This window comes from Carettochelys insculpta, chromosome 2 (genome assembly GCF_033958435.1).
Source record: "Carettochelys insculpta isolate YL-2023 chromosome 2, ASM3395843v1, whole genome shotgun sequence".
In the NCBI taxonomy this organism is placed as follows: Eukaryota; Metazoa; Chordata; order Testudines; family Carettochelyidae; genus Carettochelys; species Carettochelys insculpta.
This window is the reverse complement of record NC_134138.1, coordinates 266,003,370-266,016,242: the sequence shown is the minus strand read 5'-3', so window position 1 is coordinate 266,016,242 and position 12,873 is coordinate 266,003,370. Positions and strand designations below refer to the sequence as shown.

General features: G+C 41.0%; 1 protein-coding gene across 1 annotated transcript in view; it reads left to right on the top strand.

The window, feature by feature from the left end:
- Positions 1 to 12,873, top strand: part of GALNT11 (polypeptide N-acetylgalactosaminyltransferase 11) — an 81,484-nt gene that overhangs the window by 21,602 nt on the left and 47,009 nt on the right. Inside the window, exons 2-4 of the mRNA XM_074986315.1 lie at positions 4,711 to 5,043; positions 8,175 to 8,298; positions 11,851 to 12,017. Coding sequence (XP_074842416.1) covers positions 4,749 to 5,043; positions 8,175 to 8,298; positions 11,851 to 12,017 — 586 coding nt within the window. The 5' untranslated portion in view covers positions 4,711 to 4,748. The remainder of the gene's footprint in view (positions 1 to 4,710; positions 5,044 to 8,174; positions 8,299 to 11,850; positions 12,018 to 12,873) is intronic.

Sequence of the window (12,873 nt, the reverse complement as noted above, 5' to 3'; positions counted from 1 at the left end):
CCCATCATCTGGCAAATTCTCTCATCCAGCACCAGTCAGATCCTGAGGGTGCCAGATAAGAGAGGTTCACTTTGTAGCTGAGAGAAGCAACCTTATGGTATGGTCCATTTGTTAGAAAAAGGACTGGATAAGAGCAGCCCATAGATATAGGGTACTGGGGACTTTGATCCTAGAATATTACTGTTTATCAAAGGAGGACTGTGCAGCATAACAACCTATCTAAAGAGTGAGCACCAATTTATTTGTTCAGTGTGATCATTTTAGGATAATTTTTACAAGCTGATGTTTCCATCCATAAGTGTTTGCATTGTCTAATCATGAATTTGGTTATTATGTTAATCTACTTTGATGCAAGGTTGCACAATTAATTATGCTTAAAATGGGACTAGAATGTTCTGTTACATAGCTTACCCAAACCCCTGCTGCTTATGAATTCATTTTCCTTCCAAATATTTGTTGATGCTTTTTGCATCTAAATTCTAGTTACTTGGATCTGTGTGAACATGAAGGGTCCATGCAGTATGTAGTTTCTCATTCAAGAGGAGCGATATTTACTAGTGTTCTCTTCTAGTGAGGAAACCACGCATTTTGTTGGCAAAGACGTGGGACGCTTTGAAAGGTGAGAGATGAAAATCAGAGTTTTCCATAAAGTAGTACTTGGAAATAAGCAACCGGAATTAGTTGGAGAAAAACATTTCACCAAAAAAGTCTGCCAGTAATTTATTTACCCTAGTGCAGTGGTGTCCAAAAGAGATTGAACAATCGCCACATCCTCCCCCTCATCTCCTGCCAGTCACCGCTACCCTCCAGAGCCAAGCACTACCCCACATGCAAACTGCTGGCGCCACACCAGTCTGTACCTGGGGCTGGAACAGTGTTGCAAGCCTCAGTAGGAGCTGCCTCTGCTGCCACGTGCTTGTCCCACCAAGTGGTAGGGTGCGTGCGCAGAGCAGTTGGAGGGCACTCTGCCTGCAGCTCTAAGGAGCTGCATTTCTCTACAAGGCAGTGTCCAGATTGCTGCATGTGCAGAACAGAAAGCTTATTGGACACGACAGCCCCAGTGCACAAGTCCCAACTGAAGCTTTATTATTACCGCAACTATTAAATTAAATTTTTGGATGACTTCAGATTCAACATGACATTCTTGGGTTGACATTACTTTATATAGTGTGGGAAGCTAGAGAGCTGCACTGCACAGAAAGGTATCTTGAGATTTGTTTCAAGTCCAAAGCGCAGAAAATGCTGCTTCTAAGTGAACCATTTACAATGGTAGAACAGCCTATGTAAAAGCCTGGATAGTTTAAGCTTGATGAATGTTTGTGGTGGTATTCATGCAAAACAGACTGAGGGGTTTAAAGTTGTCTTAGTGGGATATGGCCACTATCTCGTAGAGTGATAGTTTTGTGGTAATAGCATTAGCTACAGCCGTGGGAAATTTGGGTTCTGCTCTTGGCTCTTCCCAGAGAGTTGTGTGACCTGATGCAAGGCATTTATGATCTAGGTTTAAAGAAGTTGAGTGTCTGCAATGTTCATGGACCTCAAGAAGGATAGCACTTCTGAGGGACTTACATTTACGCAGCAAGTCTAAAAATCAGGCAACAAATCTCTCCATGCCTGTTTCCCTATCTTTTGTGATTCTGGATTGATTGATATCTGCAGAGGGCTTTGAGAGCATCTGAGTGAAAAAATATGGAAAGTACTATTAAGAGTGGTACATATAATCTATGTCAGGGGTAGGAAAATGGGTACCTGCAGCTGTCATTGGCTTCACTGGGAGCTGCAGGTGCTCAGCCCCTCTTCAGATAGTCATGAGATCCTGTGTTGGTTGGTTTTTTTTAAATGTGTATCTAAGCTTTGTGCTGCAAGGAAAACCTTCAAAATGTGAACTCAGTATAAAGTGAAGTTTTGTGGAATCTTCCAGCAACCCAAAATAATAGTTGTCAGAGGTGCGAATAACTTTTTATTCTAATGAGCCCTAATGAGGTTAATGTATATTGTCAACATTGTTAATAAGATCCTGTTGGGTAAAGCTTGGAGAAGTGAACCTCAGTCCTAAGAAACCAAAACAATGCAACAAGCCACAACCTGTTGTGAGTGACATTTCTATTTTGGTGTCATGAGTGAGTTGGGGAAGTAGCGTTATTTTTTTCTCCCATGATTCCTGTTTAATGTGCTGTTAACATTGTTTGGTTGGAAAAAGCCATGGTTATGATAAGAGGGGAACTAGGGAAAAAACTTTTCTGAAAGTATTTTCTACCACCTGAGCACAAACATTAACAGCTGTGTCTACATGGGCACAAATCTTCGAAATAGCCATATTTTGAAGATTACTAGTGAGGCGCTGAATTGAATATTCAGCGCCTCATTAGCATTAGGATGCTTCTGGCCACAGCGCTTCAAAAGCGCCGCTTTTGAAAGTGCGCGGCTCGGCACAACTACACGGGGCTCCTTTTCGAAAGGACCCCGCACCTCTCAAAATCCCCCTATCCCGGGATTTCAAAAGGTGCGGGGTCCTTTCAAAAAGGAGACCCGTGTAGGCCCACTGAGCTGCACGCTTTCGAAAGCGGTGCTTTTGAAGCACCGTGGCCGGAAGCGTCCTAATGCTAATGAGGTGCTGCATATTCAATTCAGCGCCTTATTAGTAATCTTCAAAATATGGCTATTTCGAAGATTTGTGCCTGTGTAGACACAGCCTAGGACATAGGAAATTAGTAACAAATTTAGAACATCAAAGGGAGAAAAGTAGCTGCTTGGATAAAACCAAGGAAATAGTGACATTCTTTTTAAAAATAATAGCTGGGACACCATAGAAGAGCTTGCAAAGACACCAGTTCTCCCACAGAAAACTACAGTATTAGTCTTGGTAACTTTTTACTAATACATTGATTAACAGCTGAGAATGCACAAAGATCTGTCTTGATATAGCACTTTTTAAAGATTAACCACCATTTATTAGGTGGTGAGCTTTTAGATGTGAAGAAGTGGGTCTGTCCCACGAAAGTTCATCACCTAATGAATCATTTTGCTAGTTTTAAAAGTGCTACATGACTGCTGTTTTTTGTTATAATACAGACTACCACAGCTACCTCTCTGTTGCTACTCAAAGATCTGTCTTGTTTCTTCACTTAAAGAGGAACAGGGAAATTGGCGGTGGTGGTGTTCAAAAGAAAGCTCTGCACAGAGAACCTGAAAGCTGCGTTTAAGATTTTTTTCTCAAATAAATCTGACATCTGTTTCAAAAATATGAGGTCAGGTTGACCTCTGACAGGACCTCAGGGCACAGTTATTAAACATTTAATGGTGGAGAATGATTACTAAGTATTTGAGGCTAATCCAAAAGAATGTTGGCATTTAAGCAAGAACTAGTTAAAGATCATCTAATCGTCCCTTACTGTAAGACAAAATGTTGTGAAATGTAGTCTCTCTGTTTGTGGAGTTGCTAAAAAGATTAAAGGCTTACCCGTTAATTCAGCGTTACCTGGAGCTGTCTCTGTTGTTGCTGTGGGAAATGGCAAATGCTCAGCTGTTCGGTGGCTTGTGCATTATCATTGTCTCAGACTATTACATTCGTGTAATATTTAGATGGCTGATTCAGATCTCATTCTGAGTACAGGTTGCACCTCGTAAAATCAGCACTCTCTAGTCTGTCAACACCCATCGTCCAGTGTGAGGCCAGAGCCTGGGGCCAGGACTCGGGGGCTGATGACAGGGGCATCAGCTGGCCCAGTAAGTTCTCTTGTTTTGGCTTGGTAAGATCCTGACCATGACAGACCAGGGAGGTGCAGCTTGTAGTGGGCAGTTGCTGGGATCTTTGGAGTGAGGGAATAAATTTCGTTTTATAATCAAATATTGTTTAATCTCCAAAATGGTGTTAGAAATTACTTTTAGCATTTGTACCTGTAAGTGGTTAGATTTCAAGCAGCTAGTCATTGTTAAATCTTTGGTGTGATTTCCCTATTGGCAAAATTAATAGTGAGCTAATCACGCAGTGTTTGCTTATGTGATTGTATGTACAGTGAGGTGTTCTGGTCTGTGGCTGGAATCCCTAGGCGCTGCAACAATGCGAATGTTAAATAATACCTCCTGCCAGCTGCACAGGAAGTTAAGTCTTAATACTTGAAGTCTTTTGAGATTCTTGACTGCAGGGTGTTATAACTGTTTACTATGAATGTTGTATGTGGAGAGAAAAAGGTTTATTATTTTTATGTCTTGTTTGTCTTGGTTTTACGGCATATACGTCTTCTGGAAGATAATGGAGTTAATTGCACGTTGAAGGTCCTTTGAACATTCATATACCTATGTCCTTTAGTAACGATGGACTGAAATATTATGGCAGCATGGTTCTCAGTCTGTGCTACACTGTCAAAACAAAAAAAGCAGTCCAGTAGCACTTTAAAGACTAACAAATAATTTATTAGGTGATGAGCTTTCGTGGAACAGACCCACTTCTTCAGATCATAGCCATACCAGAACAAACTCTAAAATTTAAGGCACAGGAAACCAAAAATAGTAACTAAGGTTGACAAATTAGAAAAATTGTTACCAAGGTGAGCAAATTGCTATCTGCATTGCTGAAGTTATGTAGAGTAGATCGACGAGAGGCAGGACATTTAGAATTTAGTTATTAATATACAAGTCTGCAGAAAAGTCTTAAGAGATGGAGCCTCAACTCCTCCTTTTTTTTTTTTGTTTTCCCCGAATCTCTTTCAGGGAATTGAGAATGGTCCATCAACAATGCTAGGTCTACAATGGGAAGTGTCATGCTTCGCTATTTCTGCTATGGGTGCCTTTTCACATCTGTGACCTGGACACTTCTGCTGTTTGTTTATTTCAACTTCAGCGAAGAGACCCAATCTTTCAAGAATGTGCCCATCAAGGGGCTGGCACCTGAAAAGCCATTTCCTAAAAAATTCTATCCCCGTTTCACTCGAGGTCCAGTTCGTGTACCTGGACCACAACGGAAAGACAGCAGCATAAGGAATCCATTTGGAAATCATGCACAGCACCCAGCAAAGGGAGATGTGGACCTTTCCCCTGAAATGGGTAAGTGGGCTTGGTCGTCTTATTTATCAGCAACATCCACAGACACACAAGCATAGCTTAGTTAAATCAGACAAGCTAAGATTATAAGACTTTATATGTGTCCAAGGAAATTTTTTATATTCAAAGAGAACGCTTTTATTTATTAAAATGTTGACCCTGGTGTTTCTCTGTGGTTTCAAAGTAGACTTAAATTTTAGTCTGTGTTTAATCCAAAATTTAGCATCTTAAAATATGTTCAACTTTGCACCCTTAAAATGGTAAAGCCAAAATCTTCTGAACTTGAACATCCAGGACACAAACTTTGATATAACGCCTTATCATTGATAGTATCTGCATGTCTCTTGTTGGTAACTTACTTTGAGGTGGGGACTGGATTAAAATGTATGAAATTTTAGAGGCTGCTGAGAAACTCGATCCATTTTTAATATAAAATATTTAAAAAGTAGTTTGTGTGGTATTAGTATGAGACCCATGTTGGTTATCAATGTGTCATATAAATGTAGAAACAAGATGAGGAAAAAGTTCCAACAACGAATTTATTTGTCTAACAATTAGGGTCAAATCTTGCTTGCTTTGTTCAGGCAAATAGGTCTGACTACAATGGAAGTACGTAGAAGAAGGTGGCATTTTGAAATGAAAACTGACCGTAGGACTGGAAGAAGATAGCACAAGTCACTTTATACCAGTGTTTTAGTTATTTCTGGTGGAAGTTGAATATATTTTGTCTAATCCCAATTTTAATACTGGCAGTGCTGGTCAAAGCTCCCCACACTGTAAACTTTCTAGAGATCATCAGCTGTTGGAGACTTTTATGGAGTTTCAGAAAAATCTTACCAAAATGTAAGTGCAGACTTGCTCATGGGCTTATGTGATTGATACATTTTTGTAAGTCATTTCCCTCTTCTAACTGCGAACGTGGGATGCCACAGAGCATGCAAATTCTTATCAGTTTGCTGTAATACCAACAGCAATTAACTGTTGCATAGTCCAGAGGTGGCCATCTTTTTCTAAGTATTCCCTGCTCGCCAGTAGGTGAATTGGAGAGTTGCAACAGAAAATCTCTTTGGTTTTTAAATCCAGACACTGGTTGAACTATTGAAAGACAAATATTATATTTTAAGTCAAATCTTAAATGAAAATTTGGGAAATGGCTGGGCCTGTGTTAGAATGAGACCTACTGTGAAAAGGAAGGGTTTCCTGTCTGTCCAGACTGGACAAGTAAAAATGCGCTAGGCTGTTTTAAAACAAAACAAAACCCCCCAAAAAACCATCGTTTGGCATATTGTACTGAAAACAATGTCACCTGATAGGGTAATCTATATACATTTTTTCTTTATAAGCTTATGAAACACACACAGTGCTGCTGTAGTAAAGGGTTTGTTGATGTTTGCATTGCAGACCCTCCTTTTCCAGGGGCTTAGAACTGTTCTTTGGATTGGAATTTGTGAGGCGCTTTGCACGCATGTTAGCCTGCATGCAGCTGTTCACAACCAGCTTAAATAATAATAGAGTTTCTCTTTGGTGGATGCGGGAGACCGCTTATGTGAGGGCAGTCTACGGGACAAAAAACAGTGCAATTTGGCTTCATGTTTTCAGACATGTGGTTCTTCAAGTGGATGAAGTGAGCAGGCTCAATGGCAGTAGTGCTTGCTGGCTGGAAGCATGACCTAGCTTAAAACCCCTGGAGAGACAAAAGCATTGCTAAAGTCAGATGTGCAGCTCCAAGGAAGTATTTGTGCTACTGCATTTGTGGCTATGGCTGGACAAGAAAGGGAAGATGACGCTGTTAATAACTGCATTTTTAATGTCTGATTAGTGTTTTGCTGCCTTGTTACCATGGTGGATAAAACCTCTGCTCAGTGCAAACGCCATGGAGACAGTCACATCGGTGCACATCTTTTTAAGAGGGAGGGACCATCCATGTGTTGAGTCACTGTTACATGTTTGATGCAAATTCCATTACGATGTAACATGACCAGCTGTCACAGCTGTACTGTAAAGGGAGATATGGGTCTATTCTTACTCTCTCTCTCCTCACAAAATTTTTCTGTGACTTGAGTTTCTCCTTATATTCTGCCCCTTTCATTTCTGATTGCGCAACCTCCATCGAAGGCTGAGATTGTCATTGCCCTAGGTCACCTGGTTTTGCATAGCTATCCAAAGCAAAGTAATCTCTGGCATGTCGCAGAAGATGAATTTAGGGTTTCTTTGTTTCTTTGTTTGTCACGCCCTTGACATGTTGAATAAGGGGGAAAAAATAAATGAAATCCTTTGTTTCGGTTCTTCAGGGCATGTACTAAGTGTTGAGTGAAGTGTCTCTAAGTACAACAGAACTCATTTAAGTTTGGAAATCTAGAACAGTGGAGTTTGAATTGTTTGGCCGCAAGCCCAGAGTCCGGGACAGAAAGAGTGACATTGAAAGACTATTTAACTAGTGCACTTTTTTTAAACTGGATGGCTGCCTCTGCCCTTACAGTTCATTCAGTGGTTATTGATGGTTCTGCTAAAACAGTCAGCTAAGGTATAGGTAACTATGTTGCTGCTGAAGTTAACTGTTCTGAGGCTTGAGTCTCAATAATTCAAGTGTGATAAATGAAATAGACCAGGCTTCTTTAATAGCTATTGTTTGTCTTGCTGCAGTCTTAGGAAAATTGCAATACGCAAGTGTCCATGATGGGAAGGACTTTCTACTGTATTTAAATAGAAACCTACACTTGGTAGCATCTTAATCTGCTCTGGGCACCACGTTCATGCATCAACTGGGCTACATCTGGCTGATTGGTTTGGTGTTTGACACCTGTCTTATACTGAGTTAAGAGGGAAGTTTTTGCAGGAAGGAATTTGCAGGGGAATAGGAAGTAAGCACAGTGGAGAGCCATCACTCTTTTTGGAGGTTGGTGGAAGTATTACATTCCATGTACATAGACTATTTTTATTGCACCTATAATGGCTTTTCATAGACTTGTTGGGATAGACATTATACACAGAAATGTGCTTTGAAAGCAAGGGTTAAAAAAAAGTTTGAAGGTGGCTTCTGAAAGCTGTGCATGAATTTCTCTGTTGCAGTACACGATCGTTGCCAGAGGACATTTTTTGACCCAGTGAACTGATTTTGGTGTTTCTATTTACAGGCATGATTTTTAATGAGCATGATCAGGAGGTGAGAGACTTGGGCTATCAGAAGCATGCCTTCAATATGCTTATCAGCAACCGTTTGGGATACCATAGAGATGTGCCAGATACAAGGGATGCAAAGTACGTCCTGTATATATTTATAGAGGAATGCTATGTTTTCAAGGGGCCCATATGCCAAATAATGAGGCAGGAGTTAAACATTTGGCAGCTACCCATCTATTATAATTTGCATTCAACACATCTGTTGCCACTGAAGGCAGATTTCCAGTCCTTTAATATTTGCAGCAAGATGGGTTGAGGTTACTCTTTTAAGCCCAAAGAAAATGGGAATGGGATAATAATTGTATGTAACTGGAAAATCTCAACTGAGCAGGTCACATGAGAAAGTCAGACTAACACTTCCTGAAGTCAGTGTGTGTATGGTAGTTTTAAGAGCACCTGAGCAAGTCATAAATTTAACTACTTTACCACACAGAATTCTCTTTGAATTTAGAATTTAAAAGAAAATCTAGATTTTTAAAGTGTTGTTTTCAAAGAAATACATGCATAGAGGAATCAAATGACACTCAGCGGAATGGGTCAGAGGGTTAAATAGAAATTTTGTTTTCTCAGTCCTGTGTTATGGAGAAGCTGACAGTATTCTGCTCAGTTTAAATATGAGAGACCATCTAATGGTCACCTGAAAGATCTAACTTCAAATATATGGTAGTGAAATGGGTTAGATAATCTCTAACTGATGTAATGCGGAACTTCTCTGTGTGTGACGTAACGGATAAACAACCAACTAATGGTGAGATTGAATCAGTGTAGTGATCAGAGTATGCTTAGGAGATCTCCGTTAATGGATTAGTGGGGATATTTCAATAGAGGACAGATATACATTGGACATAGAGTGGTTTGCATGGTGCATACATGTATTCTGTGCAGGATTATGCTGAAGTAATTTATTAGGGGTGATATGGGGGGACCAAATTCATTACCTGTATTAATTATATACTGGGTTGTAAAAATACTTTCATTTTAAGTCAGTCTAACATGTTTTTCCACATTTTTTGTTGCAGTGATAGCAAACAGGTAAGCAGCAGGATGAGTGTAACTAGCTGCTAGGTTCACTTTTTTTAATATTCAGTATAACTTTTTGTTTCTTGTGTATCAGTACAATTTTGTAAACATTCTTAATTGGACTTATATGTACTTAATTAAAAACATAAACTGGGTGTAAGAACTTATACACAGTCTCACAAGTGTAGCCATGTTAATCTGTAGCTTTACAAAAAACAAGCAGTGCTGTAGTGCCTAAAGATTAACAAGTTTGGTTTACTGGGTAATGAGCTTTTGTGGGTGAAAGCCATTTCTTTAGATTTTCATATTGGACTCAATCTGAAGAAGTTGGTCTTATCTATGAAAGCTCATTACCTAATAAATGTGTTAGCACCTTAAAAAGACTATGGGACTGTGAGTTTTTTTTGAAACTTTTACACGCTTTGAGTACTAGGTTTTCATGGAATCATAGAAGATGAGGATTGTCAGACACCCGCAGAGTCATCTGCTCCAGCCCTCTGCTTGAAGCAGGACCAACCCCAGATAAATCATCCCAGCCAGGGCTTTGGGTTTGCAGAAACCTATTTTATTTGATCTCAGAGGTAGCAAATAGTAACATGAGTGTAGGTTGGGGGAAGGGTCTCAGCAATACAGTGTAGAAGAGCAATTTACTGATTCCATTCAGCACTGGGTGACCTACATGCCTATTCCATCCCTCTAATTATAAACCTTGTGATTTAAGAATTCTGGAACAGTGTTTTTAGTTTGCTCTCTTTTTTTTCCCCTCCAGCCCTGAGGAACAGAATACCCCAACTCTGACTGAAGCTGTTACAAGCTGTTGTGCTCAGTGTCTTGAAAATTAGACGCTTAAAGTTTAAATATTCAAGTTACTGTTGGAAGGCTTGATGGAGTCTAAGGGTGGCAGAATGCTCTTTATGTTCTGACTCCTGTTGCTGCAATAGGGGTTGGGAAAGTGAGAAAAGCAGCTTTAAATAGGCCCCTTTCTTGGTGTTGAGAAAATAGTGCTCTCTATCTAGGGATTCTCTGTTCGAAAGCACAGTTTTTCTATACTTCATGGTGCTTAGATGAAGTAAAGCAACCATCTGAATGCCTCGAGCGTGCCTCCCCTCCTCAAAAAAACCAAAATCATGGGATAACTCTTTTGTTTGTCGTTGGTCAATTGAGTGTAAGTGTCATGGGCCTTAGTTGTTGAAAAGTGCATATCCCTCCCAGAGCTGAATCCACTGACTAGACTAGGTCTTGAGGTTCTTTTTGCTATCACTTCATCCTCTCTCAAATGCCAGTATTGGCAGTTTACCCTGTGCCAGATATGATTTGTAGACATCAGGGAGAGAAAATGAATAAGGTAGATAAAAATCCTTGTATTTTTACTACAAGACTTTCATTGCCTGCTCTAACTACTGTACGTGAGGAATGTGATGCTATAGCATTGTATGGCCTTAAGGGCGCACACGCATTCTTTTGTAACATGCAGCAGTAAACCCTATTTATGAGGGTCCTGTTTGTGTGTACTGTAGGTGTGAGGCTATTCTGTTCTTTTTTGAGCCCTAATATAAATATATAGTGCTAATGAATCTTAGGCCTGGTTTACACTAAATTATTAGGTTGACAAAGTTTGTCATCTACAGAATTATGTTACTGTATGCACTACAACTTTCTTCCACTGATAGAAACACCCTATTATACTGGCTTAATAGTTACATATCCATGAGAGGCCTTGAGCTTATTTCACTGTAGTTACGGCAACACATTACATGTATTAGCTGTCATTCTTGTCAGTTTCACAACTCTGCTGGAACTATAAAATAGACAAAGATAGCTTCCAGCTCACCAGGCTGTCTCTGCTCTGAGAAGGGGAGCTGTCACCCAGGCTTCCAACTCAGGCTGCCTGCCTGGGCTTCCCCATCACCACAGATAGCACAAGTGTTCTCCTGGTTCCCTGTTCCCAGCCTGGCTGCTGCCCTGGCTCCACACTCTAATCCAGGCTGCTGCCCAGGCCCTTGGCACCCTAGGGGAAATGTAGCAGCCTGCCAGTCTCTGAGGCCAATCTCCCCACTAGGAGCTGGCTTCCCTTGCCCCTTCTCAGTTCTCTGTTCCCCACTTGGATCATGGCTGTGCCCACTGGAGAGAGCTCCACACCTGGAGCCCAGTGTAACTGCCCTGGGTTCCTAGCAGGGAGACCGGACACTGATGGGGCAGGCCAGTGGTAGCCAGGCTCCTGACAGAGCTGAGAAGCCAAGCGGGGAGAAGCCAGGCAGAGGCATCCAGACTCCCAGTGAGGAGCTTCACACAGAGTTAAGAGCCCTGGCTCTCACCCTCTCCCCTCACTGTTCCTCTTAAGTTGGTGGAAATGTTCATGGTGAGGATGCATGCTGCTGGGGGGGAAGTAAGGTGGTGTGGGCACAAACCACCACAATAGTAACTGTGGCAGCTGTAAGCTGAATTTTATTCAATTGACTTACGTTTATAGCGTAGACGTGCCCATAGTGTAACACTGAAGTGTAAGAGAACAATTGATAATTCAATTAGTATTGCTGTTTGTGGTGCTTTCTCAAAATATTCAATCCTGTACAAATGTACATTGAACACAGGTGTGTCTTTTGTTTGTAGGTGCAGAGAAAAGTCCTACCCTTCTGATTTACCATTTGCCAGCATTGTTATCTGCTTTTATAATGAAGCATTTTCAGCTTTGCTTCGGACAGTGCATAGCGTACTGGATCGCACTCCAGCCTATCTCCTTCATGAAATTATTTTGGTGGATGACAACAGTGAGTTGGGTGAGTGACAATCTCAGTTGTGCATTTGTACTCACAATTCACGTGTGCTTGCCCAGACTGGTGATGTTTGGCTTTCCTGTCTCTTCTATGCTTTGACCAAATGACCTCATTCAAAATAGTTGACCATTCAAAATAGTTTTATTTTCAAATGTTGCTTAGGCCAACTGAAGTTAAATGTTAGTAATAGTGAAGACTTAAGCAGCTGGGATCAGTTGAACTATGAATAACATATGACAACATATAGGAAAGTTTGCTGGGCCAGCTTGCAGTTTAAAATGACTTACACATGTGCTTTAAGAATAGGTTCTTCAGGTCCAAACTCACTGGAAGCATATATTTAGAATTCAGAGAGTTATCTGCACACACTCCTATGCTGCACTATTATTTCTGAGGCCATGTGAGTTGCTACAGCACCACAGAGGTAGGTAGGGGTGTGTGTGTGTGTGTGTGTGTGTGTGTGTGTGTGTGTGTTGGCCAGCTCATCAATTCAGTGGTGCCAGATAACCTGACAGGAGAGTCCAGCTTTTGGGCTGGGAATGCTACACATTACTCTCAGGTTGTCCCAGGAGTAGTTTTCACTGGTGTTGATGGAATAGTGGCCAGCCCTAGGAAAGTGGAAGGGTGTCAGTGCAGGGGTGAGGTTCCTTATGTGGGGGTAGATCCTTCAGAATGAGCTGTCAAATATTTGTGGTTTAAGGATACTGCGCCAGCCCTCTTCTTTAGCACGCTCTGCAAATCAAAACAAGCCACTAACTCGGAAGCATTCTGGCATCTGAATAACTTAGCAGCAGCTGAGATATAGTTCAGTGTAAACAGCAATTATGGCAGCATTGTATGTGCTTCCTATTTTCTTGCT